The 25,958-nt window shown below is 42.7% G+C and overlaps 1 protein-coding gene across 1 annotated transcript in view; it reads left to right on the top strand.

Moving 5' to 3' along the window:
- The first annotated feature begins 2,361 nt into the window (after window positions 1-2,361).
- The window catches only part of CHSY3 (chondroitin sulfate synthase 3), a 158,598-nt gene continuing 135,001 nt past the window's right edge, over window positions 2,362-25,958 (top strand). The window contains exons 1-2 of the mRNA XM_054178889.1: window positions 2,362-3,296; window positions 5,012-5,295. Coding sequence (XP_054034864.1) covers window positions 2,579-3,296; window positions 5,012-5,295 — 1,002 coding nt within the window. The 5' untranslated portion in view covers window positions 2,362-2,578. The remainder of the gene's footprint in view (window positions 3,297-5,011; window positions 5,296-25,958) is intronic.

Genomic DNA, 25,958 nt, shown 5'->3' with positions numbered 1-25,958 from the left:
CTATTTCTGCTCCAAATAGCCTTATACTCAATACCTTTATAAATTATCTTGATAGCACAAAGCACCATAAGGTCCATTTTCAGTGTGGAACACTTTATCATCAAGTGACTTTCAAAAGTCTGTCTGCTCTTCTTGTGACAAAAACAAGCTGTCAGACCTGAGGAGTTGCCACAACTGACATCACGTGGGGTTGTTCAGTCCAGAGAAGAGGCTGAGGGGAGACCTTGTTGCTCTCTACAACTACCTGAAGGGAGGTTAGAGTCAGGAGCGGGGCAGCCTCTTCTCCTTGATGACAAGCAACAGGACAAGAGGAAATGGTTTCAAGCTGCACCAGGGAAAGTTCAGGCTGGATGTTACAAAATATTTCTTCACAGAGAGGGTTATCAAACATTGGAACAGTCTGCCCAGGGCAGTGGTGGAGTCACTGTCCCTGGAGGTGTTCAAGCAGTGTGTGGATTTGGCACTTAGGGACATGGTTTAGTGGTGACCCTTCAGTGTGCATTTGAGGGTTGGACTAGATGATCTTTGAGATCTCTTCCAACTGGATGTATTCTGTGATTCTGTGAATTTCAGCATATGCATAAGCAATGGAAGTAGCTTAATATCATACATTGTACCTCTTCAATCCCATAGCAGTAAGCTGATGATGGGGTGATATAGGTGTAAAGGAGCCCTTAGTACTTGAGGTCATACTGTGCAGTACTCACTGGGACCAAGCAACCCCCCACTGTTGGCAGGGAGCTGGGGGAAAGGAGTAGGAAGTAGTGTTTTTAAGTGGAAGACTCATATGGAAAGCTGAGGCACTAATAATACTGATAATCCCTAATACCAAGGTAAAGGCTTTCTGAAGGACTAGATTTCCTCTTAGTAGTTTGACGAAGACAGACCCAGGGTCTGACACCTTGCTGCTTGCAGAACTTCTCAAGTCGTATTTATGTGCCTGGACACATGGCCTGGGCTGTTTTTAGTGGTGACAGATGGAGTGAATTGATGCCTTGCTTCTTGGTAAGTGCTCCAGCCTGTGTATGTATAAAGAGGAAATTAATGATGGACTGTTTTGGAAAGGATGCTCAGCACTGGGGAACCTAGAGATATGCCTAAGCCTGATGCTTGCAAATCTCAAAACCACAATGTGCACACAGCTACTCACTGCATGTGGCAGAGGCACAAGGAAAAACTGAAAATTACTTCAGTGACTTCTTCATAGCTAAAGACTATGCAAAGTTGCCTTTTTTTCATTGTTAGGTGGGAGAAGTAATGTCTGTGGCTTGAAATTTTTCTCTCACCATTTCCATACTTTTACCAGCATAGCACAACACTCCTCTTGTCTTTTGTGTCTGACAATTGATAAATTCATGTGAAGTGATAGCCAGTTCCATAGACTTTGCTTGAATACTGGATGGGTTTTCTGACAATTAAATGTGTGTGACTGGTGCTTCCATAACTTGGGTGTATTTCAGTGAAATGACAAATGGATCAAAGGAACAATGTATGGCTTTTCCTGGAGACAAGCGTTTTGCACAATTAGATGCATACAAATATGGAAGGTATGTGGGAGATCTTAAACTTCAGAGTTGGAACTATGCCCTCGAGGCACAACAGAAAGTTACCCGGACATTTAATTTGCCAGTCATTCTGGGCTGCGGACAGCATAGTGACCCTGAAGTTGCGGGGCTTGGAGCTTATGGTAACACTATACTCAGGCTGTAGGAATTCACCCCACAGGGTACAACATGGTCAGAAAGGTCTACAGTTCTTGGCTGGAAAGTTGCTAAATATTGCGGGCTGGAGAGCAGAGGGTAGAGCAGAGGCAGGCAACTTCCCTCCTCGCCCTGGCCTGCCTTTCCATGACCACAATTTGGCTAAAACACCAGGGCCGGACTGTCCTACCCGGCCTTCTGTGACAGCCGTCGCGACATGTAAAGCTGAGGACGCAGATGAGCCCGCGGCCACTCTTGGCGCAGCGGGGCGCGCCTGGAGCCACGGGGTGCGGCCAGGGCACAGCCTCTCCACTGCCCAGCGGGCAGCCGGCCCCGGGCCCTGGGCCGGCGGGTGGAACGGGACACCGGCATGCGCCGAGGCCAGACCGTGAGGTGAAGCCGTGGCACGGGGGGATCCGCGAAAGGCACCTAAAAAAATCGCTTCCTTCCGGAGCCGTGTCGGCGGCCGCCACTTCCCCGCCGTGGATCCAGCACTAGCGGAGCAGCCCTCCGAGGTGAGGCGCTCGGAAGCCGCAGAGGAAGCCGGCTGAGCGGCAAGCGAGGAGCGTGGGCCGCCGGCGTGTGGAGGAGGCTGAACGGTGGGAGGGACGGGGAGGGACCAGCCGCCGCGGTGACAAGGTGCCAGCGGCGCGGAGGGGCCGCCGCTAGCGATCCGCGGTTCTCGCCGCCGCCCTTCTGCCCGGAGAAGTTTAACTCGGGAGCGGCGCAGTAGCACGGCCCGCCGCGGCGGGGCATACAGCTGCGGCGGGAGTCGCCACGCCCGGGGCCACCGCGGGACAGGAGGTCGTCTCCAGCGGGAGGCGGCGGTGGGGACGCACCGGGGTCGGCAGCACTCTGGGAGCTGCCCCGGCCGCGCCATGGCAGCGCGGTCCCGGAGGCCCTGGCTGAGCGTGGTACTGGGGCTAGTACTGGGTTTCACCGCCGCCTCCTGGCTTATCGCTCCCAAAGTGGCCGAGCTGAGCGAGAAGCGGCGCGGCGCCAGCATCTGCTCTTACTACGCCCGCTCGGCGGGGCCGGGGGCGGCCGGGGGCGCAGCGGCGCCAGGCGGGCAGCAGGCGCCGCCGGAGGCAGCGGTGGTACTGGGCGGCACGAGTTTCAGGAGCAGCGCCTGGGAGCTGCCGCCGGCAGCGGCGGAGCTGGGCGGCACGGTTTCCAGCCCCGCAGCCGGCGGGGAAGGAGACCCAGAGGAAGAGGAGGAAGGTGGCGAAAAGCGGAGCGGCCGACCCGGCAGCAGCCACAACGGGAGTGGGGACTGGGGGGGCGCCCCGGGCTGCGCCAAGCCTCGCAACTTCCTTTATGTGGGGGTGATGACGGCCCAGAAGTACCTGGGCAGCCGGGCGGTGGCTGCACAGCGAACGTGGGCACCCTCGGTGCCGGGCCGCGTGGAATTCTTCTCCAGCCAGGGCTCCGCCGCCCCCCCCGGGCTGCCTCCGCTGCCCGTCGTCGCCCTGCCCGGCGTGGACGACTCCTACCCGCCGCAGAAGAAGTCTTTTATGATGATCAAGTACATGCACGACCACTACCTGGACAAGTACGAGTGGTTCATGCGGGCGGACGACGACGTTTACATTAAAGGTGACCGGGTTGCGCCCCGCCGGCGGGAGGGGAGGAAGAAGGGGCAGAAGGGAGGACAGCGGTGGCGTGGATGTCTGGCCGTGCTCCAGGGGTGGTGGTGGAAGAATAGGTTCGTGGCCTGAGTGGGGTAGAAGGAATACCTCGAGTTCACCACCCCGCGCCTGCAGCGCTTGCCTTTAGCTCCGGCGTGTGGGGTGCTGTCCCGGCGCTGAGACGCCGGCGGATGCCACGCGGGGCTGGGCCGTGCCGCCCCTGGGGAGATCGAGAAGCGTAGCGCACGGTGCTCCCTGTACAGGATCCTGGGCGAGCTTCTGTCGTGGACCGGCGGCGAGAATCCGACCCCGACCCGACCCAGCAAGGCGGCGGGGGTGGGCGTGGGCTGGGGAGCGGCGTGGGAGGGTGTCGGCCTCGCGTCCCGCCGCGCTCGGCTGCATAGCTGCAGGGTGGCTGCCCCGCTGCGTCCCGCCGCCCGTGGGCAGGCAGTGGGCGGAGTGGCGCGGAGCGTTGCCCCGTGGCCCGCTCAGCCCTCGCCGCGGATGCGGCTCAGGCAGCACTTCGGTGCTTCGATTTCAGCGATCGTGGAAGTTCTCCGCTGGCTCACTGACACTTCGGCTAAGCAAACAGTTTCTGAAGGCTGCTTGTAAAGCTGCTGTTTCCCTGTTGCAACGTGTGCTTCTGAAAAGCACCATCCCTGTTTCAGTGCGAGTTTTACAGAGCCATTAGAAAATGATGCCCTGCAATCCGCTTCCATTCTATCTACTCTTCTTGCCTCTGTTACTCGTGCAGTGTCCAGCTCTTTAGAAAGAAAACATAAGATGAAGGTGCTGGCATACGCCTAGGTTGTGAGCATGCTTGCTTACACTGTTGAAAGTTTATGTGAAGTAACTCTATGATTACCTGTCACTTGAATTTGTTTGAGCCGTTTTATCAGCTTGTCAGCTGGCCTTCCATTTGGGAAATACACCTGTATATATGTGTAGATACATATATTTGGCTGCAAACATAAAACTCGCAGTGTCTTCTTGTTTTCAGAGTTACAGTGAACCTGTTGTTTACTGATTCCAAGGTTCCAAGTTAAACTATTCAGCAAATTTTAATTTCAAGTAAATATGAAATGACAATAACTTAAATAGGTAGGATTTGAAGGTGAGATGTACAGGCATTCTAGCACTGGAAATGTAAAGGGCTAGAGTTTGAAGTTGTTCTGATGATTAGTCTGTAATTGAACATATTTGTCTTGGTTAATTTAGATTATCTCTGTCCTTTTAAAGACTTAATTGTACAAAAGTAATACCTGGCATTCATGTTCCCATTCCTCCACAGCCCATAAGTATATTGGCAAATTGCCCTACATTAGAGAGAATTTTAAGCTAGCAAGTGAGTACTTTTTATTGATACTGGTTGAGCAGAACAGCATTGACTGGCAAAATGTAAATTTTGATGGTATTCTGGCTTTTTAGCTGAATGAAAATGCCACTGTAATGTTTAATGATAATTAAGAAAAAAAAAAAAAAGGAAAGAAAGAAGAAAAAGAAGTCTTTTGAAGGTAAACTTGTCCAAAGATATTTTCAGTTAGGGATAGGATACTGCTTTGGAAGTGATTTCCTGTGACAATCTCTGGGGCTTGTTACATTTTTTAAAAAGCATGAGACACAAGAACAGAGATGGCTGCCAGACTAGGCAGACAAATAACAACAATGTTTTGTCTTCTTCAGGTGAAAAATTGGAAGAGTTTCTTCGCTCACTGAATAGCAGTAAACCTCTGTATTTGGGGCAGACTGGTCTGGGTAATATTGAAGAACTTGGAAAACTTGGACTGGAGCCAGGAGAGAATTTCTGCATGGGAGGGCCAGGAATGATCTTCAGCCGGGAGGTTCTCAGGAGGATGGTGCCACACATAGGTGAATGCCTTCGAGAAATGTACACCACTCATGAGGATGTGGAAGTGGGCAGATGTGTCCGAAGGTTTGGAGGAACCCAGTGTGTTTGGTCATACGAGGTAAGTGACAGTGTAAATTGCAATGTACTGTGTATTTACAGAGTTTCACATCTTGCAACACAAGTGGCCCTATCCACAGTCTCCTTACACTATAAATTTGTTTCAATGCATGCATCAGAATATAAGTTATAGACTGTAAGGGAAAAAGATTCATGGCATTTTGCTATAGGTGTATTTATTTTTACTAGTGCCTTTCAATTTTCGTTGGTGACAATTATTGCAGCCATATTGTAAACATTGCTGTGCTCTAAGTTGCTAAAACATTACCTTGAGAATTTCTATGTATACTTCTTGACAGGATGCTGCTGTATTTGATGTACATTGTTCAGGCTGCATATTTTTAAGAACTTGGTTTTGGATAAGCATGCAGTTTGTTCTACATTACAAGTTCTCAAAATATAGTGTGCTCTTCGAAGAAGAATTGTATATTCTTAATTGCTCAGGTGTCTCTAATGGAGTTAATTACTGGCAAAAGCAGAAACAAGCATTGATTGTATTTTTCTCCTCATGCAAAAGTGATACTGCCTGTGTCTAAGATACATTTGTAGCAAATTTTTTTCTTGTCTGTGTAAAACAGGGTCAGAATATATTTAAGGATGCAAGCAGTGTAGCAAATCTTCCTGTGCTATAGTCATTTTGGGAGCAAATAGAGATATGCTGCAATCCTCAAAAAGTTTCTTTGCGATGTTGTAACTGAAATTTAGGCCTATTATTTCTTTGGAAATACTGTGGTTAGTGGCAAGACTATCTTTGTAGATAAAATGGGCTAAGCACGCAACTGCCAAAAATGGTGAAGAGTGGTAGATAATACAATGAATGTGATTTTAGTTATTTTGACTGGTTCTTTAATAGATGCTTGCCCTTGTGGCACTCCCTCATTAAGTGGAAAAATTAATTTTAACTGGGCCACTGGAAGAGGTAATGTGCTATTAATGACAAAGAGACAGGAAAGTAATTAATTTTGTCAATATTTTTCTGAATTGCGTGGGGGAAGAAGGTAATTTTATAAATGGGTTTGGTAGGTTGCTGATCATGTGAACAGGTGAATTAAAGTAAATATTAAATAGTTAATAGGTAGAAATCAGAGGTGGAAATGTTACCTTTTGATTCACAATAGAATGGTGGTAATTTCTAGAGGTAATTTCAATAAACATAAATTCCAGTGTGAAATAATGCACTGGTAGAGCAGGGAAGGCATTTAGCGTGCAGACTGATGAGTAGTGGTGTTTTATCAGACTTCCCAAACCACGTGTTACATTGGCAGCTTAATCTTACTCTCTGATGTGTTTGGGCTCCGCCTGTACAAGGTTGTTTTCAAACCCTAGTGGGCATGTGATGCCTACTGTTCATATGGCAGAGTTATGATACCGCCTTTACAGTTGCATATTTGAAGGAGTTTTGTTTTTCTGGTTTGCTTTCTTGGGAAGGGAAGACAACTGGTCATAAATGACATTACCATTATGTTTATCATTTATTTTGATCTTGAATGTCAGGACTTTTTGAATCCAGGCACTAGGCATATGTGAATAAAGCACAGATGTACGCAAAAGTTTACTTTGTTGGTTTTGGAGACTCAGATACATGACTGCTCAGCAACTCAGCTTTTCATGGTGGGACTGAGGCCTGAAAACATTAACTTTTTTGGCAACAATTTATTTTTTTTTAATGGGATGTGGAATAGGCCAATACCAGTTTTGACTGCCAGTTGCTTTTGAAGGCCCTAGGTCTGTATAATAAAGAATGGAAAAAGGAAAAAATGTGTAAGACATTGCAATAGCAGGTACTAATTTTTAAGCAGTATTTCTGTCTGTTAGAAGAATTTTTTACTCTGTTGCCAGAACAGGAGATGCTCCAGAAGATGTGGATGGTGAAGATAAAGCTGCTTAAGCTGCTATCCCAGCGTTAAATATGCACAGGAAGGAGTGAAAGCATGTCTGGGCAGAGAGAAGTGGTGTTTGTGCTTCGGCATAGTTTGTGTTGTGTAGCGCCTTGTTTCAAGCAGTTGGATACTGCACCTGAACAGATCAGTGTATTGTTGGTTTGTAAAGCAGCCAGTGACGAGGATGACTTTTTTTCCTAGGATACTGAAACTTGCTGTCTGCTGTTTCATTCTTGCCTTAGTCAGCAGTACTCTTGAGTGCCAGACGGAGAATTACTCCTTTGGATGTACTTGTGCAAAACCTAATACCGGGACTAGGATTCTCTGCATAGCCAGTTGCACCCTTTTGTCCCAAAGTCCCCTTGTAATCTTGAGCCCTCTTGAGCTGTAAGATTTTGACAAACTTTGTTGCTTTTGGGAAGATGCATAATTTGTCTTTAGTATGTGGTGCTGAACTGGAAATAATTCCATTAAGATTCAAAGATTTTAAGATTCAAAGAAGCAGAAGAGCTGTAGAACAGCTGAATCACTGTTGTATCATTTTATACTAGATTTCTTTTCTAAAGAGTAGGTTGGAAAGTCTCTTTTTGGTGAAAATGAAATAATTCAAGAGTTCAAAGGAAAACTCAAAATCCTTGTTCTTTGCTGTGTGGTCAAACTGGTGTAGGTAAGACTGATTGCCTGTCAGGGTTTGTTCTGCTGCCATTTAGAGACAGCTGGTAACCTGTGCTAGTTTATATATGCATAGTATGCTTGCTGGGAAGGAGAGGGTTACAACTGTTGACTTCCCCCACCCCCTTTTTTTTTTTTAATTTCTCTTTTTGTTGTAAGAATAAGTAGGAAAAGAAGATGTATACAAACTTTCAGTAAGCTGCTCTTATTATTGGGGCTTTCTGTAGTTTAATTCTCATTCTGCCAGATTTGAAGCCAGGATTGAAGGCTGGATCCCCTGCATACCAAATGGCTTATGGCTGAGGTGATGAGTCTCTGCTGATGCAACTCCTCCATTTTAAATAAAGAATTAGTCATCAGATTGCTGAGAGAGGGAATTTAATAACAGGGTTTTTAGGGAAGTTTGCAGAATGAAGAAGAAAAAATCTTGCCCTCAGATTGCAATTTGACAGTTTAAGCTTTCACTGAAGAGTGGTTACTGCTTTTGGTTGCTGTCCTGCTCTGCAGGACTGTTGCAGCTCTGTGGTGAGCAGGATCAGAGGTGGAATCTACTTAAAACCAGAACCTGACCAAAACTGTTTGCTTCAGCTGAATCAGTACTTGCAGCAAAGCTTTGCTGGGCATGATTGTGAGAAGAAAGAAGAGGCAGTCACATTCAGCCAGGAATAAAGGGGCAGGAGAGTGACAAACTACCCTTCATTGCAATTGTCTGGAAGTAATAGTTGAACTGCAGCCTAAATCTACATTTCCTTGCTACATGAGGAAGTATCTGATAGAAGAGTTGTATTTTTGATGGGTAATTTAATTTTCTTTCTACAGAAGATCCCTCCTCATTCTGATAATATTTTTCAACTGCATCTCAAGTTATCCTTCAGTTTTGGTGATGCTGTAATAATTAAGGGGTAGTACACTTGAAAAAATTGTCTAAAATATGTCTGTATGCAAAGACTTTTTGTTTTTGCTGGGAGGCGTTAACAACTTTTTCCCCAAATCAGCAAGAACAGAGACTAGAAAGGGTCTTTAACTTCTGTGCTTTCAGAATTCTTATTTCAGGCTATCACTGTCATTTCCACTTATGTGGAAGCACAAAAATGTTGATTTTAGTGACTCATACTTGGTTTATTCTTTGAAAACAAAAGTATAGTAAAAAAACTGAGATGCTGTATTGTTCCTTGCTTTGCTGTTCAGGAGGAGCTTGACTGTAGGACCATTAGATACAAGCATCTGATTGCTCTATCATCCCTTTTTTTCATTGTTTTTAATTATGATTCTGGTTTCAGAACACCATCTTGTAATTTGTAACCTAGGTTTATAAAAGGGTAGAGTGCTGTTCCACAAAAGGACAAAATAAAATGCAACACATGAATTGAGTAGCTGTAACAATTCAAGCAGAAATCAGACTTTGTCCAGGTATAAGTGCCAACTGTCAGAGAGAGTTTTTGTTACAAAATGAGATTGCAGATACAGCATAAAAAGATTTAAAGACTATTATTCAGCTTTTTTTGGACATCTAATGTTAAGTGTTTGTTTTTTTTTCTATTGGTAGCCCCCTTTTCCCCCCTTTCTGCCAGAGAAAATAGCATAGGATCATTGAATATCTCAAGTTAGCAGGGACTAACCAGGATCTTCAAGCCCATGACCTGCTACATTGATTTTAAGATTAAGAGCTACATTTGTATGAAAAATTACATTTATACAAAACACCTCATATACTTTTTGATCTTTTGGTAATGTGTATGTTGATATTGAAAGAAAATATTGTACTTCATACACACAAGTAATCCAGATTGATAATTCCATCTGTTTTCTCGTTGTTTTTCTCCTTTCGCAAAGTTCTGTGACAATCACAGATTACAAACTAATTGCTGTAACATTTTTTTCATAATACAGCTCTCTAGTGCTCTACTTGTTGATTTCCAGTAGTTGCAGTAAATATTGCAGTAAATATCCTGGGAAAATTCCTATTTGCATGAACTTCATGAACAAAAAGGTTCTCTTTGCAATGCACGGGTATTGAGACTGTATATGAAGGTACTAGAACCTTTGTAAGCCATCTTCTGGCTTCCTCTAAAAATACTATATCGCTCCCTTTTTAATGTGAGTTTTTCTTCATGTATTTTAATTTTTCATTTGAGGCTTTATGTCTCTCTGTAGTGAATAGTTGTCAGTGGATCACAACTCAGCTTTGGGTTGAACACTGCACCAAAAAGATGTCTTTGGTTTTGATAATGACAAAAAATGGTATTTTGCTGGTTTGGGTACAGGAATGATCAGTCTTGAAGCAGCAGTACCAACCCCAGCTTAAACTGTTTGCTTTGGCCAGGTTCATTGCATATTTACATAAATTCATCCATCATTTAAAACCCCTCATGATTTAGTCAGCTATCAATGATGCTAGAATAGAAATGCATGGAAAAGTGGATAATTAAGATTGTAGCAATGGTCTCTGAAGGTATATGTAGAGGAGAGCGATGTTCATAGAGGCCTCAGAACTGTTTGCATAAAGGGCTAGTTACGGTACATGATTATGTGTGTACTGTCTTAACTGTTATTAATAGCTGTCTGGCTACAGTAATGTTGAAGGTAGTTGTCAAACTTTAATGTGATTCTTACCTGGTTAGAGAAGTGAATTATATTTCCACTGTAGTGTGGTGTGTGCACAATAGCAAATAAAACCAAACCATTAACTGCATATCCCATTGCAGTAACCATGGTGCTAAGAACTCTTATCCTGTGTGTCTCTCTCTGGTCCTCTGAACTACCTGATCCTATTGTGCTGTGCAGACTCCCTATTCTTTCCCTGACTTTGTAAGTAACTGTCTGTCATTCATTTGCTCTTTTACCTGGGGAATTTGGGGAGACTGACAGATGATTCTGCCTCCCATGGGTTCGTATATCCTAGGGTCTTTCTGTTGTCTTGCTTCTTCTTGATCCTGCAAGATCAGCTTGGCTGGGAGTTTAGGAAGGTCATGATAAGAAAACAGTCCTCCCAGGTACTTGCATGTTGTTAAGGCTGGTAAGCATTTACCCATGTGGCTCAGTAGGACTGCAAGAGTTGAAGAATATTTTTTTTTTTTTTCTTTACTGTGAGGGATTCATGTCATATTCCCACAGCTACCATGGAGGTCTGCAACAGTGCACACAGACCCATGGTTGTGGTCTGGTCCATGATAGCATCTTAACTGTGGAGCCATGAGCTAAGGGGGCTGTTTCTCAGCCTTGTTAAGAGTTGGCTTTCTTGGATTTCTGGCTTGCTTGCACATTGGGTGTCCTGTTTTTCCTGCTGTGCTCCAAGAGGAAATACTTCTCATACCATTTTGGAATTTGGCAGCTATGTAATTCTGAATCCTGATGCTGAGTTATCAAGGTGCTAGAGGACTCCAGGGATGTGTGGTTTTATGTTCATGATGTGAAGAAAGCACAGGTACACCTTCCTCTTAAAGTGCTTTCTTCTAAGATGCCAGCAGCTATTTAGGTGCAGGAATAAGTAGGCTATCTAACAGCTTTCTAGTCTATTTTGAGTGTTTGCGTGTTCACAAAGCAAATATTTCAAATATTTTCTTCTTGAAGAATAAGATCTTGTTTGAATTACCAAAGTATCCTAGAGACAGGCAAAAGAAAAATATGACTTAAAAATGTGTCTTCAGTTCTGCATATAGGTATCCTGAACCATCTTTCAACCTACAATGGGAAACTTACACAAGTTCAACATTTTTCTTACACTTGCTCTTGTTTTGTTGGAAAGGTTTTCTCAAGATCTTGTCTATGCAATTTGTATATTGTAGGTGGTATTTCCATAGAAGTTTAGTGCAGAAGTTCAAGAGCATTTAAAAACAGTTGTCAACATGATATGACACAATTGTTGCACAAGTATTGTAGGTCATCTCATTTAAACCCATGACATCATCACTCCTGTTCTATTATACAAGGAATAAACTTGATCTTATAAGAAAGAGACTTACAGATGAAGAGTTTGTCTGCTTTAGGGTCAGCAGTGGGTTCAGTGCTTTAAGTTCATCCATGAAACAAAGCACAATGCAATGCTGATGTTTTTACCCTGAAACAGTTTTCTCCACTTCACCTTAAAAATCAAGCCACGTGGATTCTAGAGATAATCCCAGGATTATATTTTCAAAATTTTGTATTGCCTAGGTATTCTGAAATACATTTCCCTTTCAGGCTACACATTTTATTGTGGTCATACTTCTACAAAAAGCTTTGTAAAACTGTCCTACTGGATCCTTTTTAAAGATGAAGTGTTTGTTGCTGATCACCAAGTAAATAAAATACTACAGAGTTGTTAAAAGTGTGTATAGTCTTCTCAAATGCGCTGTTATTCCACAGATTGTTTCCTCCTACTCCCTCCCAGCTCTGGAGCTGGTGGTGTTTGTTATGTTTTCTGGACTTTTTTTTTTTTTAATCTCTTCCTGTCCCAATGCAGAAAATCTCCAGAGATAACTTTTTCTTGAATTTCACTTTCCAACTTCACATCTATTGAAGAGATCAAAAGATGTACTTCTACTGAAATAGAAAATGTGCAGAAAGAGAGAAGCTATTTCCAATTCTATGTGAGAAGGTATATATTAAGTCATTGTCAGTATATGCTGCTGTAACATACTCTGTAAAATATGCTATTATTTATTATTTTATTTTATTATATAACACGAATATTCAAAGAATGCATATATTATTTAAAACGTAGCAAAAACCTACTAGGCTTTCAGGAGTGTATCCCATCTGACCAGTGCTTGCTTGTGATTTAAGACTGAGGTGAGTGCACAGGCTGTTAACTCTTCAATATATATTTGGAAATGAGCAGGAAGTCATTGTGTAGTTGCATCCCAGCTGCAACATTTTTGGTGTCCTGGGTATCACAAAAAGATTTTTGTCCTGCTTTTAGGAATTTTTTTAAAGCATACATACACTTTAGGAAACAACATCTTTAACTAGAGGCACAGTTTTAGGAAACTCTGGAATTAAGAAGCCTGTGAACTGATAAAGGGTTCTTGAATGTTCTTTTGTCTATGATTTAGTCTTGAAACAAAGCTAGGAAAAAGAAGGTTACATTTTAATGTATTTTTAATTTAGTGCTTTTGAGACATGTTTTCCACATTTTCTACATTGGCTAAAGTTTTCCTGTTAGCAAGCTAACCTTTGTGAACATTGAAAACTAAAAATGCCTAAGTCTCTTCTGGAATGTGCTGGTTTAACCAGGCAGTTAGAATACTGATGTTAAAAACCTGAGGTACTGACTTTGTTTGATTTTTTTTTTTCTGTAGTTCATGATGATATACTGGATTTAGAAACTTGAAAGTACTCCTTTTCATAATTTTCAAATAGGATTGTGATTTTGTGCCCTTTTTTTTGGGTGCACTTGATACTTAGAAAGATTCTATATTTTCAAGGTTGCTTTAAACCACATTTGAATCACTAAACTTTCTTTTGCTTTTTGTTTCCTATTATTATTATTTTTGCAACCACTCAAGGGCAAATAAACATCTGAAGAATGATGATTTGATCACCAGGGACAATGTTTTGGGCCTGGCATTTGACTGTATCAGAGAGGTGTTCATAGAGCCCTTTCTGAATGCGATGCGCTCCTCATGGTGTAGGAGCATACGTGTAGGAGCATATGTACTAGAGAAATGCCTTTCTTTAGTTATATATGTGGCTGCAATGCACGGAAGTATATGTGGCCTTAACTACCACATGAGGCGTTGTGTGAATGTGCACGGAAAAGTGCATTTGTATTTAGATAGGCTTGTGTCTTGTTAGCCAGGCTCCCAGGGGCACAAGTGAAGGTACTTTAGAGCTTTTAATCAGTGCTACTAGGTATTTGTTGCAGTGTCTCTATTGTGAAGCTTAAAAATCTAGCTTTCAGCTTGTTTTGCTTTTCATACTTATATCTGTGTCCTTCTGTTCTGTATGTACAGGTATTTTGGTTTCCAGCTTCAATTTAATGTAGCTTTTCAGCTTTCCATTCTCCTTGAAAGCTTCTCTTTTCAGCTACAGACTTGTAGCACACCTATTATCATAATAACTTTTCATCACCAAAAGGGACTATCTTATGGACCAGCTATTTTCTGGCACAGCTTCCTGTTGTTGATCATGATAAAACACAGTGGCATTTTTTGTCTCTTCTACTCTATTTTTGACAAAATATTCTGCGGTGTGTGAGTCTCCAGTTGCAGGGCCAGGGAATTTAACTGGAACAGAAGTAGCTGACGGAAGGTGCAGATTTTGGGATTGTGGTGGGCTACGCCCATCCTGGAAACAGAGGGGGAGGGCTTGTGAGAGTTTTTTGCCCTCCCTGGAAGGTGTTTTCCCCCTGGGAAACTGACTTGGTCTGTTTCACTCCGCGCCCCCTCCCTGGCCCTGTCCAGCAGGGTTATAAAGGGGAGGACATTGCAGCCATTGCTCTCTTCCTTCTGCCTCGCGGGGACCAAAGAGAGTTGCTGCTGGCTTGATGCTTCTCTGCCACGTGGTCCTCCCTGCTGCTTCCACACTTTGCAAAGGACTGGTTTTGTATTTCTTATTTATTTCTTTTCCCATCCATCCTTGTTCCCTACCCTTGTGAACCCTGCCTGTTATTGTTACATATATATATATATATATATACACACATATACATACACACACATATATATACTGTTTGAAGAAAATTCTTTACTTCTCTACTTCCAAGCTGAACCCAAATTATTTCTTGGTGCATTTGCTCCCCTCCCTTTCTTTTCCTTTCTATTAGGAAAGAGGAGGGGGGAGCAGGGGACGGATTCTCAGCCTGGCCCCCATCTGAGCTCTTAAGCCCCAGTTAAGGCTCAAACCACCACAGGGATGTAGCTTTTAGGAAGGTGCTTAGCTTGGCAAATGAAACAGTTTTATTCTGTGTTACAGGTATTTTTAATAGTTGTTTTAAAATAATTTGTTAGGTATAAATCTGTCCTACTAGAATAACTAAAAACAAGTGCTAGTATTACATACTCTTCTATTCTAAATTTCTTAAAATCATAGAATCAATAAGGGTGAAAAAAACATCAGAGGTCATTAAGTCCAACCTGTCACCCAACACTTCATGACTAACTAAGCCATAGCTTCAAGTGCCACGTGCAATCCATTTTTTAACACCTCCAGGGATGGTGACTCCACCACCTCCCTGGGCAGCACATTCCAATGGCCACCATTTCTGTGAAGAATTTCTCCTTACCTTGAGCCTAAACTTTCCCTGGTGCAGCTTGACACTGTGTCCTCTTGTTCTGGTTGCCCCCACCTGTCTAAAAGCTCCCTTCAGGTACTTGTAGAGAGCAATAAGGTCTCCCCTGAGCCTCCTCTTCTCCAGGCTAAGCAACCGCAGCTCCATCAGGTTCTCCTCATAGGGCTTGTGCTCCAAACCCCTCACCAGCTTTGTTGCCCTTCTCTGGACACGTTCCAGCATGTCAACATCCTTCCTAAACTGAGGGGCCCAGAACTGGACACAGGACTCAAGGTGTGGCCTAACCAGTGCTGAGTACAGGGGCACAATGACCTCCCTGCTCCTGCTGGCCACACTGTTCCTGATGCAGGCCAGGATGCCATTGGCCTTCCTGGCCACCTGGGCACACTGCTGGCTCATGTTCAGCCATCTGTTAACCAGTACCCCCTGGTCCCTTTCTGCTTGGCTGCTCTCCAGCCACTCTGACCCCAGCCTGCAGCACTGCATGGGGTTGTTGTGACCAAAGTGCAGCACCCAGCGCTTGGACTTGTTGAATGCCATCCTGTTGGACTCTGCCCATCTGTCCAGCCTGTCAAGGTCCCTCTGCAGAGCCCTTCTACCCTCTTAACAGATCAACACCTGCTCCCAACTTGTTGTCATCTGCAAACTTACTGATGGTGGACTCAATTCCATCATCCAGATCATCAGTAAAGATATGGAACAGGATGGGGCCCAGCCCTGATCCCTGGGGGATGCCACTGGTGACTGGCTGCCAGCTGGATGTGGCACCATTCACCACCACTCTCTGGGCTCAGCCCTCCAGCCAGTTCCTAACCCAGCACAGAGCTGACAGCTTGGCCAGGAGTTTGCTGTGGGGGATGGTGTCAGAGGCCTTGCTGAAGGTAGGTAGACTACATCCACAGCCTTCCCTACATCCACCAGGCAGTCACCTGATCATAGAAGGAGATCAGGTTGGTCAGGCAGGACCTGCCCTTCCTAACTCCATATTGGCTGGGCCTGATCCCTTGGCCATCCTGCAGGTGCTGTGTGATTTCCCCAAGATGACCTGTTCCATAATCTTGCCTGGCACTGAGGTCAGGCTGACAGGCCTGTAATTCCCTGGTTCCTCCTTCTGGCCCTTCTTGTGGATGGGCATCACATTGGCCAGTTTCTAGTCATCTGGGTCCTCTCCAGTGAGCCAGGACTGGTGGTGAATGATGGAGAGAGGCTTGGCCAGCTCATCTGACAGCTCTCTCAGCACCCTAGGATAGATTCCATCTGGTCTCATGGACTTGTGAGCATCCAGGTGGCTCATCAAGTCCCTAACTACTTCCTTATGGATTTGAGGGGAACCACACTGCACCCTGACCCCATCAACCAGTTCAGGAGGCCAGTTATCCTGAAGTCCTTCTGCCTTAGTGTTGAAAATGGAGGCCAAGAAGGTATTTAGTACCTCAGCCTTTTCCTCATCTTTAGTTACAATGTTTCCCTCCAGGTCCAATAAGGAGTGTAGGTTCTTCTTGCCCCTCTCTTTAGCATTAATATATTTATAAAAATGATTTTTATTATCTAATTATGGCCAGCTTAAGGTCTAACTGGGCTTTTGCCTCTCTAATTTTTCTCCAACATGATCTAACAGCATCCTTAAACATATCACGAGTTGACTCCCCCTCTTTCCAAAGGTGATACAGCCTCTTTTTTCCCTTAATTCCTTCAAAAGCTGCTTGTTCATCCAGGCTGGTCACCTTCCCTGCTGGCTCATCTTTTGGCACGTGGGCACAGCCTGTTCCTGTGCCTTCAAGAACTCCTGTTTGAAGGAGGTCCAACTGTCCTGGACTCCTTTATTGTTAAGGGCTTCTACCCAAGGTACTCTGTGAATTAACTGCTTGAATAAGCTGAAGTTTGCCCTCTGGAAGTCCAAAGTGAGGGTTCTGTTATTGCTCCTCCTTATTTCCCTGCATATTGAAAATTCCGCTATCTCATGATTGCTGCACCCCAGACAGCCTCCTACCATCACATCTGCCACCAGCCCTTCTACTGTAATAGAAAATATAGTCAAACAGTAAGAAGGATTTTTACTTTGTAGTTTTCTATAGGAATTTTGGAAAAAGTGTATCAAAGAGAGTTATGTAAGTATATATACTTATTTTGTGGTATTTGATCCTTGGGGTTTGCTTGGAGTTGTAGATTGTGCCTTTGCAAACACTGTTTTTTGTTTATGCCTTCGAGAAGAAACAATGTACTGAAGCTGTGCATTAAATATTCCTGCATTCTGGCTGTGGTAAGTTGGTGTTTACTTCCCTCTTCCAAATCTGTAAGCCTTAGTTTTTACTGTACCAAATCCAAGACTAAACCTTCCTTCAGCCTGTGTTCTGACATTCCTATCCATGTTGTGCTATTGGCATGCATGCTTGAAGCTGACAGCTATTGTGGAGAGAGATGTAAAAGATGTATGATTTTTATGAGGCAGAGAGCCTTGAATGACTCCTCCTTGCTTAAATGATCTTTCTTCAGTATCCTTATCAGTTGTCTCAGCCTAGCCTGAACTTCATGTTAGAAAACAGTTACTGTGAATCAGCAGCTCCTGACTAGGAGTTGCATACTCACAAGTAAGAATTATGAGTTTTTGCCTAGGATGTGGTGCTGACATTCTCTGTGTGTATGTTTGTGTGGGTGTGTATGTATATGTAGGAGGGTATGTATATTGTAAAGAATAATGCAGTGTGTTGCCCTTTGTCTTTTTGCACCACTTTGAGCACTGGATAAGCAAAAATACCATTAAATTTATGTGATTTGGCTTGTTAACAAGCTATTTTGAGAAGCTGATGATTATTACAAGAATTGTTGTGCCTAGATCTCTCTGGGATTATAGGAACCTCACCCCCATGTACGAATCCAGTGTTAAGTTTCGTTTCTGTTAAATATGCCAGGTTTCTTCTATAGTATTCACCTACTGACTGTTTTGCCAGTGCATTAAGGGATGTGAAAGCACTTCCACTTCCACATTGATCTGAATAGGATTTCCATTAGCTCTGTTTGTTGTTCATAAACCACTGATACAAACTCAATTGTTTGGAATGGGAAAAATCTAATTTAGGCCCTTGGAACAACTGTGTTTAAAACCAATGTGAGTTTAGGTTAGTTGACTCAATTAAATAGGAGCTCTCAAATATTTAGTTTTTCTGAATATTGATGATACCTACTTTGGTATCTGAAAATATATTTCAGTAGTAACATTCCTGCAGGTAAGTCAAGAAATGCAGGAGCTTCCTGCTCCTCTCACTTTAAACTGCTGTTGCTAATTGTTATGTTTAGTTTAGTAGTGCTAAATTAAAAATTCAGTAAGTAACTTAATTATTAAATGTCCATTGTTTAACATCAGTTGAAGACCTACTGTTTTCCTGGGAAATGGCCTTTGAATGAATTTATTTGGAGATTCCATCATATCTCTGTGTAGTGGCCAATGAAAACAAATTGGCTAATGGTTTTACTGGTTTTAATATGTGGGTTACCTTCAGTGTAGGTACACTTTGTGTACTGTTGGACTTGAAAGGAAATAAACTGTGATGCCCTGGGTTGGAGGAGGAAAGGATTTGTACCATTTTATTTCTTTTTAATTTAGTTGCTTCTGTTTACCCATAGTTACTTTAATCAGCTCGGTCAAAAATGAGTCTTTCTCTGCAGACTAGATAGTACTTTGTGTAAGTAAAGTAATCTTTTGTCCTTATCACATCCATTATAATTATGTAGGTAGGTAATAAGAATAGTTGCTGGATTAAATATTTCTGCTGTATGGGAAGAGAGAGACTTTAATTTCATGCAGTGTTGCTCTGTTATTTTTTAAACATTTTTTAAAAAATTAAGAAAATGTTAATGTATTTTATAGTTAATTGTTCACTGGGGATAAATACATGGTCATGAGAGATATCTAGTAGATTTTTTGGTGTCTGTTCATCAGTACAGATAATAAACCAGCAATACTTTTGTATTTTAGGAAGTTGCTACTTCCATTCATTCACACACTCTAAGGAGGCCTTTAAGATACCTTCCATTCTTTTCATCATTCCTTTTTATAAAGGTATTGAACTCCGTCTAAAATAATGTGATAATCCATTTTACCTGTGCTGTGCCACTGGAATACTGTTAATAAAAATGAAATTCTCATAATAAGTAGCTTCTTTGTTTATGGTTTTAATTTATTTGAGGCAAATGTGCAACTATTTGCTCTTCTATGAGTGAGTTACTTTAGAAAGCTCTTGATTTTGTCCCTTACTCTTCCCATCTGTATCGATAAATGTACAAAGCTTTTATTTGGCAAAGTACAAGAATCCATGCTTTCTGTTCATCTCATAATCGCCCTTTCTTTCATTTGCCTCAGTCTGTTTTTTTTTGTTTTTTTTTTTTTTTTTTTAAATTATTATTATTATTAAGATTAAATAAGATACTATGTATGGGGAACTCATCTGTAACTTCTTCCATGGTGATAAGCATTCAGCTTCACTGTTGCAGCTCAGGATTACATTTATCATTTTTAAGGCTTCATCACAATATAAATTCATCACTATTTTATAATTGATTGGTGGTACTATTAGGTCAATTCATCACTATTTTATAATTGATTGGTGGTACTATTAGGTCAGTGTCATCTTCAGCCACTTTTATTTCTGGATCTTCTGGCGTAATGTTTCACTTGGTTGCATCAAGTGAAGTGTGTCCAGCAGGTCGAGAGGTGATTCTCCCCCTCTATACTGCTCTGGTGAGACTCCACCAGAGTACTGTGTCAAGTTCTGGAGCACCAGATCTGGATGTGCTGGAGCGTGTCCCAAGAAGGGCCACAAGGATAATCAGAGGGCTGGAGCTCCTCTGCTATGAGGACAGGCTGAGGGAGTTGGGGTTCAGTTTGGGGAAGAAAAGGCTCTGAGGAGACCTTATTGTAGCTTTCCAATATCTGAAGGGGGCCTACAAAAAAGCTGTTGAGGGACTTTTTAGGGTGTTGTGTAGTGATATGACTAGGGGGAATGGATCCAAGCTAGAGGAGGGTGGATTAGATTAGATGTTAGGAAGTCTTGTTGTCTTACAGTCGTTTGTACTGTGATTTGCCATTTCCTTTTTTGATGTTTGTTGTGCAGTTACTGTGCAATAAATACGTGAATTATCAGAAACTCCTAAAGGAGCTTAAAGGACTATCTCTGAATACTGAACTTTCTTTTCCTAGTCAGTTACTTGTATCCTGAGCTGAGTATCTGTGAAAGACAAAATTACAGCTGTTTGCAGTTTTGCCTTGCAACCATTTTAGCCAGGACAAATACCGAATGAATGCAGGAATGTATTAGAGTTAATATTTCTGGTTGACTGTGTAGTGCAGATTGTTTCATCCTATGACTTCATACCTAATTTGAAAAAAATAAAAGTCCTCTGTGTGTTTGTCATGAATGCTTTAATTCATGAAGAACTGAAGTGAAAGACTCAATTGTTTAAGGAATAAAGCTTGAGGAAGTGTGTTTGTGTATGTGCACACACACATAAGTGTTTTTCTATATGTTTCTGTATATGTATATATATATAAAAATCAGTAAAATGCTAGAAGACTGTGCCAGTACTTTTTGATGTGACAGAGTGAGGCAATTTCCTTGAAAAAGCTACAACAAAATACAGACTTTTAAAAGAGGTTATTGAATGGGTTGGAAAATTGTGCTTAAATATAGGGATTATTTCCAGCAGTAGTGCTTTGTAGCTTTTCAACTTGAGCATGAAGTAGTATATATATGTTTATTAAATCTCACGTGTACCTATATGCCTTAGGCAGTATAGATCACACCTGTGTCTTGAGGTTAACACCAATTTTGCAACTATTATGAAATAAACAGCTCAGTCTTTACAGTGCACAAGCAATCTGCTCCTACCGACTCTGGGAGCTTTACTGGAAGAAAAATGTCAGTTTTTGCAGAACTCAACTTTTCCTAAGTAATCAGTCGATGCAAGTTGTGGACATGTAGCTGCCTATGGAGTCTCCCTGCAGTGACATGTTTGTGTTACATGCTACTACATCCTGAGGTATGAGAAAGTCTGGTTCTGGTGCCCTTTTGGCATTCAAATGATGAGAAGAGCCATAAAGCTCTCAAGGAAGCTCTGTAGAGTCACACAGGGCTACTGTGCATGACAAAGCGGTGCAAGCTGAGGTGGAAGTCAGTCCACCTTCTGTCTTTGATCTGATCAAAATATTTGTTGTTATTATATTCTTGTGTTGTAGCTGTAATGAATAGAATAGAATAGAATAGAATAGAATAGAATAGAATAGAATAGAATAGAATAGAATAGAATAGAATAGAATAGAAATTAACCAGGTTGGAAAAGACCTTTGAGATCATCAAGTCCAACCTATCATCCAACACTATCTAATCAATTAAACCATGGCACCAAGCACCCCATCCAATCTCTTCCTAAACACCTCCAGTGATGGTGATTCCAACACCTCCCTGGGCAGCACATTCCAATAGCAAATCACTCTTTCTGTGAAGAACTTCTTCCTAACATCCAGCCTAAACATCCCCCAGTGCAGCTTGACGCTGTGTCCTCTTGTTCTGGTTGCCCCCACCTGTCTAAAAGCTCCCTTCAGGTACTTGTAGAGAGCAATAAGGTCTCCCCTGAGCCTCCTCTTCTCCAGGCTAAGCAACCCCAGCTCCATCAGGTTCTCCTCATAGGGCTTGTGCTCCAAACCCCTCACCAGCTTTGTTGCCCTTCTCTGGACACGTTCCAGCAAGTCAACATCCTTCCTAAACTGAGGGGGCCCAGAACTGGACACAGGACTCAAGGTGTGGCCTAACCAGTGCTGAGTACAGGAGCACAATGACTTCCCTGCTCCTGCTGGCCACACTGTTCCTGATGCAGGCCGGGATGCCATTGGCCTTCCTGGCCACCTGGGCACACTGCTGGCTCATGTTCAGCCATCTGTTAACCAGTACCCCCAGGTCCCTTTCTGCTTGGCTGCTCTCCAGCCACTCTGACCCCAGCCTGTAGCACTGCATGGGGTTGTTGTGACCAGTGTGCAGAACCCAGCACTTGGATGTGTTAAATCTCATGCTGTTGGACTCTGCCCATCTGTCCAGCCTGTCAAGGTCCCTCTGCAGAGCTCTCCTATTCTCTAACAGATCAACACCTGCGCATAGCTTGGTGTCATCTGCAAACTTACTGATGATGGAGTCAATCCCCTCATCCAGATCATCGATAAAGATATTAAACAGGATGGGGCCCAGCACTGATCTCTGGGGAACACCCCCAGTGACTGGCTGCCAGCTGGATGTGGCACCATTCACCACCACTCTCTGGGCTCAGCCCTCCAGCCAGTTCCTAACCAAGCACAGAGTGCTGCTGTCCAGGTCATGGGCTGTCAGCTTGGTCAGGAGTTTGCTGTGAGGGATGGTGTCAAAGGCCTTGCTGAAGGTAGGTAGACTATATCCACAGCCTTCCCCACATCCACCAGGCAGTCACCTGATCATAGAAGGAGATGGAGATGGAAATGGGAATGGGAATGGGAAGCCTGTGGCTTGTAGGAGAGATGCAGTGCTTGAGTTTGGTGTAGGTTGTAGTGGCTTTTACTCCTTTTGCTTTTGGCTAACATAAAATCATGGTAGCATGGAACTTCATCAAAGTTGCCCTTCAACTTGTGTTGCCCCTGGTCTATTTGCAATAAAATTTTTACCCTGACTATTGTACTTGATTTTGAAGTGACATTAAAGCCTATAGAACCATAAAGAATTGCTCCGTGTTAGGTGGGAATGACCCTGTTTCAATAAAAGCTACAATCTGTCTATAAAAAGACATTCAAGGCAAACATACTAAAGGATTGATGAGAACTACTAAAGTTTCATTCAGTCATTTGAACATACCCAATGCATGAAACATTAGTGCAAGTTGGAGGTTATTGAGAAGGAAGTACACTTTTTTCTAATAATGTTTTGACTATTATTTTTTTCCTGAAGTCCAAGAAAGTCTGTTTAAATTAAGAAATATTACATAGACACTTCTCAGGTGACAACTTGAACATAATTCTCTGAGACTGTGTGGGAAATAGGCTCCTGCTGTGTTGATCTGCAGTTTGGTCCATACTGCAGTGGAAGACTGTGAGTCACCAGATTTGTGTTTCTCAGTGACAATGTCATTGAAGAGAGTTTTCTTGCTTCTTCTTTATGTGTTACCCTGTTCTTCAGCTATTAAATATTCCAGATACTTACAGCATTCTTTTCCAAAAATGGAAGCATTTTAAAAAACTGAATTCCTCAGAATTTTGCCTAAATTGGGAGAAGAAATAGCTTTTAGAAAGTGTTTTTTAATGTTTGATGATTTCATACACATTAATACTATAATGTTCTCTCATGGTGAAATCACCCTGCAATAAAATGCTTTCAACATGGTATTGTTTCCTTAGAGTTTCTCCTTTAATGCCTGAAGCCATGTTCTGTGTTCTAAATCTTTCAGATTAGATCAGTTAAATGTGGTTAGTTCTCAATATTATTGGGATGGGAGAGTTATGGGATATCTTAGGTATTTGAACATACCCAATGCATGAAACATTAGTGCAAGTTGGAGGTTATTGAGAAGGAAGTACACTTTTTTCTAATAATGTTTTGACTATTTTTTTTTTCCTGAAGTCCAAGAAAGTCTGTTTAAATTAAGAAATATTACATAGACACTTCTCAGGTATTAGGTATTATCTTGGTAATACTTGGTGCAGTTCTCACTTTCCTGAATTCACACTCACTGAATAACTCCACACTGTACTGAAGAGTGAAGCTCTTGGGGTAATGCTTATTGAGTTCACAAGATCACAGCATGTTAGGGGTTGGAAGGGACCTCTAGACATCATTGAGTCCAACCCTCCTGCCAGAACATAACCATGGAATCTAGCACAGGTCGCACAGGAATGCATCCAGACAAGTCTTAAAAGTCTCCAGAGATGGAGACTCCACAACCTCTTTGGGGAGCCTGTCCCAGTGCTCTGTGATACTTACAATAAAGAAGTTCTTCCTTTCTGTGTTGTAGTTTACATCCATTGCCCCATGTCCTATCACAGGGCACAAGCGAGAAGAAGCTGTCCCTTCCTTCTTGACACCCAGACCTCATATATTTATAAACATTTATTATATCCCCTTTCAGTCTTTTCTCCAGACTAAAAAATAGAATAGAATAGAATAGAATAGAATAGAATAGAATAGAATAGAATAGAATAGAATAGACCAGGTTGGAAGAGACCTTCAAGATCATTGTGTCCAACCTATCATCCAACCCACCTAATCAACTAAACCATGCAAACAAGCATCCAATCAAGTCTTCTCCTGAACACCTCCAATGATGGTGACTCCACCACCTCCCTGGGCAGCCCATTCCAATGGGCAATCACTCTCTCTGTGTAGAACTTCCTCCCAACCTCCAGCCTAAACCTCCCCTAAAAAGCGACAGGTCTCTCACCCGTTCCTCATAGGGCACATGCTTCAGTCCCTTAATCATCCTTGTAGCCCTCCATTAGTCTCTCTCAAGTTAGATCCCTGTCCCTCTTGAACTGGGGAGCCCAGAACTCCACACACTATTCCAGGTGAGGTCTCACTAGGGCAGAGTAGGGGTGGTGGGAGTGGGGGTGGGGGAGGAGGGGAAGAACCTCCCTCAATCTGCTGGAGACGCTGTATCCATAAAAGATACCAAATTGTGGTGCTGGCAGCTAGTGACCCAAAGGGATCGCATATGAATCTATTCAACAGTCTTTGTCCAAGTTTTGTTGTCTTTTGTGTAACTAACATTAATCTCTTGCAGATTGTTACAGTATTGCCACATGTTATTAGGCAGCTCATTAATGTTCCTTTTTAGACAGATGAATACTTGACTTGGACTTCAATAGAAATAATTATAAAATATTCCAGTGTTCCAGTGGTTGACAACCTTCATGCAGGTGGCTTTTCTTCACTAGGTGTGGGCTCAGTGAGCAGTTTAAGTAATTGATGGTGCACAAAGCTGAGCAGGTTGTTTGGTTTGCGAACTGCTAGTGCATGCCATTGGGTTGGTTGCAGAGTTTCTGTAACTCTGTAAACTCTAACTTTCTATAAACTTTCAAACTTTCATGTAAATTTTAAGAAGATTTGCACTCTCAAGGGATGAACAAACCCAATTAATTGCCTTTGAATAAAGATCATGTAAGTTATGTGCATATGTATATTTGTATACATACACAAAATATGTGTATACACACATAAACCCTTCTTGAGAAAAAGAATATTTAAAGTATACTTGAAATAAGTTTTGCAATGTGTAGTTCAATATTAATCTATTTTACCAAGCTGACAGGTGTAGTAATAGTCATTAAACTGACATGCACTGTCATTTGGATGCTTTAGAGGCTTGTACAGGAATTATAGTCTGCAAACTTCAAGCTATTTTTCAATGTCTATTTACCCCTGCTGCTAAAAAATTGTATTGTAGCTGAGGAATGTTGTCATTTCTAAAGAGTTCACAAGACAAGTCCCTGACCCAGAGGATGACTCAGTGCTAGCAAAGCCCTGCAGCAGTGAAGAGCTGGGAGGGGTGGGAGCTTGTACAACTGCATGATCAGCGCTGAAAACAGAAGGCGGGAAGGTAGAAGGCAAGATTGTGAGATGTTGTCAGTAGGCAGAATGAGGATACCTGAGCAGATACTCACTTGAAAAGTTTTCAGTGAGCTCTTCAGAGATGAAAATAGTCACCTTCCATGCAAGGAGAGAAGAATGTGACAAAGTGAAGTCTTGAAAGAGGGAAGCAGAGTAAGGAAAAAACCATGGTCATCTAGGAAGGGATAAAAGTATATGTCTAGTCTAGAGTGACATGTGTAGCTTTGGGGAAAGATATCCAACCTGAGGACTTTTAACTAAATGCTGTTAGAGCTGGAAACAGGGAGAGGCT

Source organism: Dryobates pubescens, chromosome Z (assembly GCF_014839835.1).
Source record: "Dryobates pubescens isolate bDryPub1 chromosome Z, bDryPub1.pri, whole genome shotgun sequence".
NCBI lineage: Eukaryota > Metazoa > Chordata > Aves > Piciformes > Picidae > Dryobates > Dryobates pubescens.
Note: the sequence above shows the minus strand (reverse complement) of the source record. Positions and strands in the feature narration are given on the sequence as shown.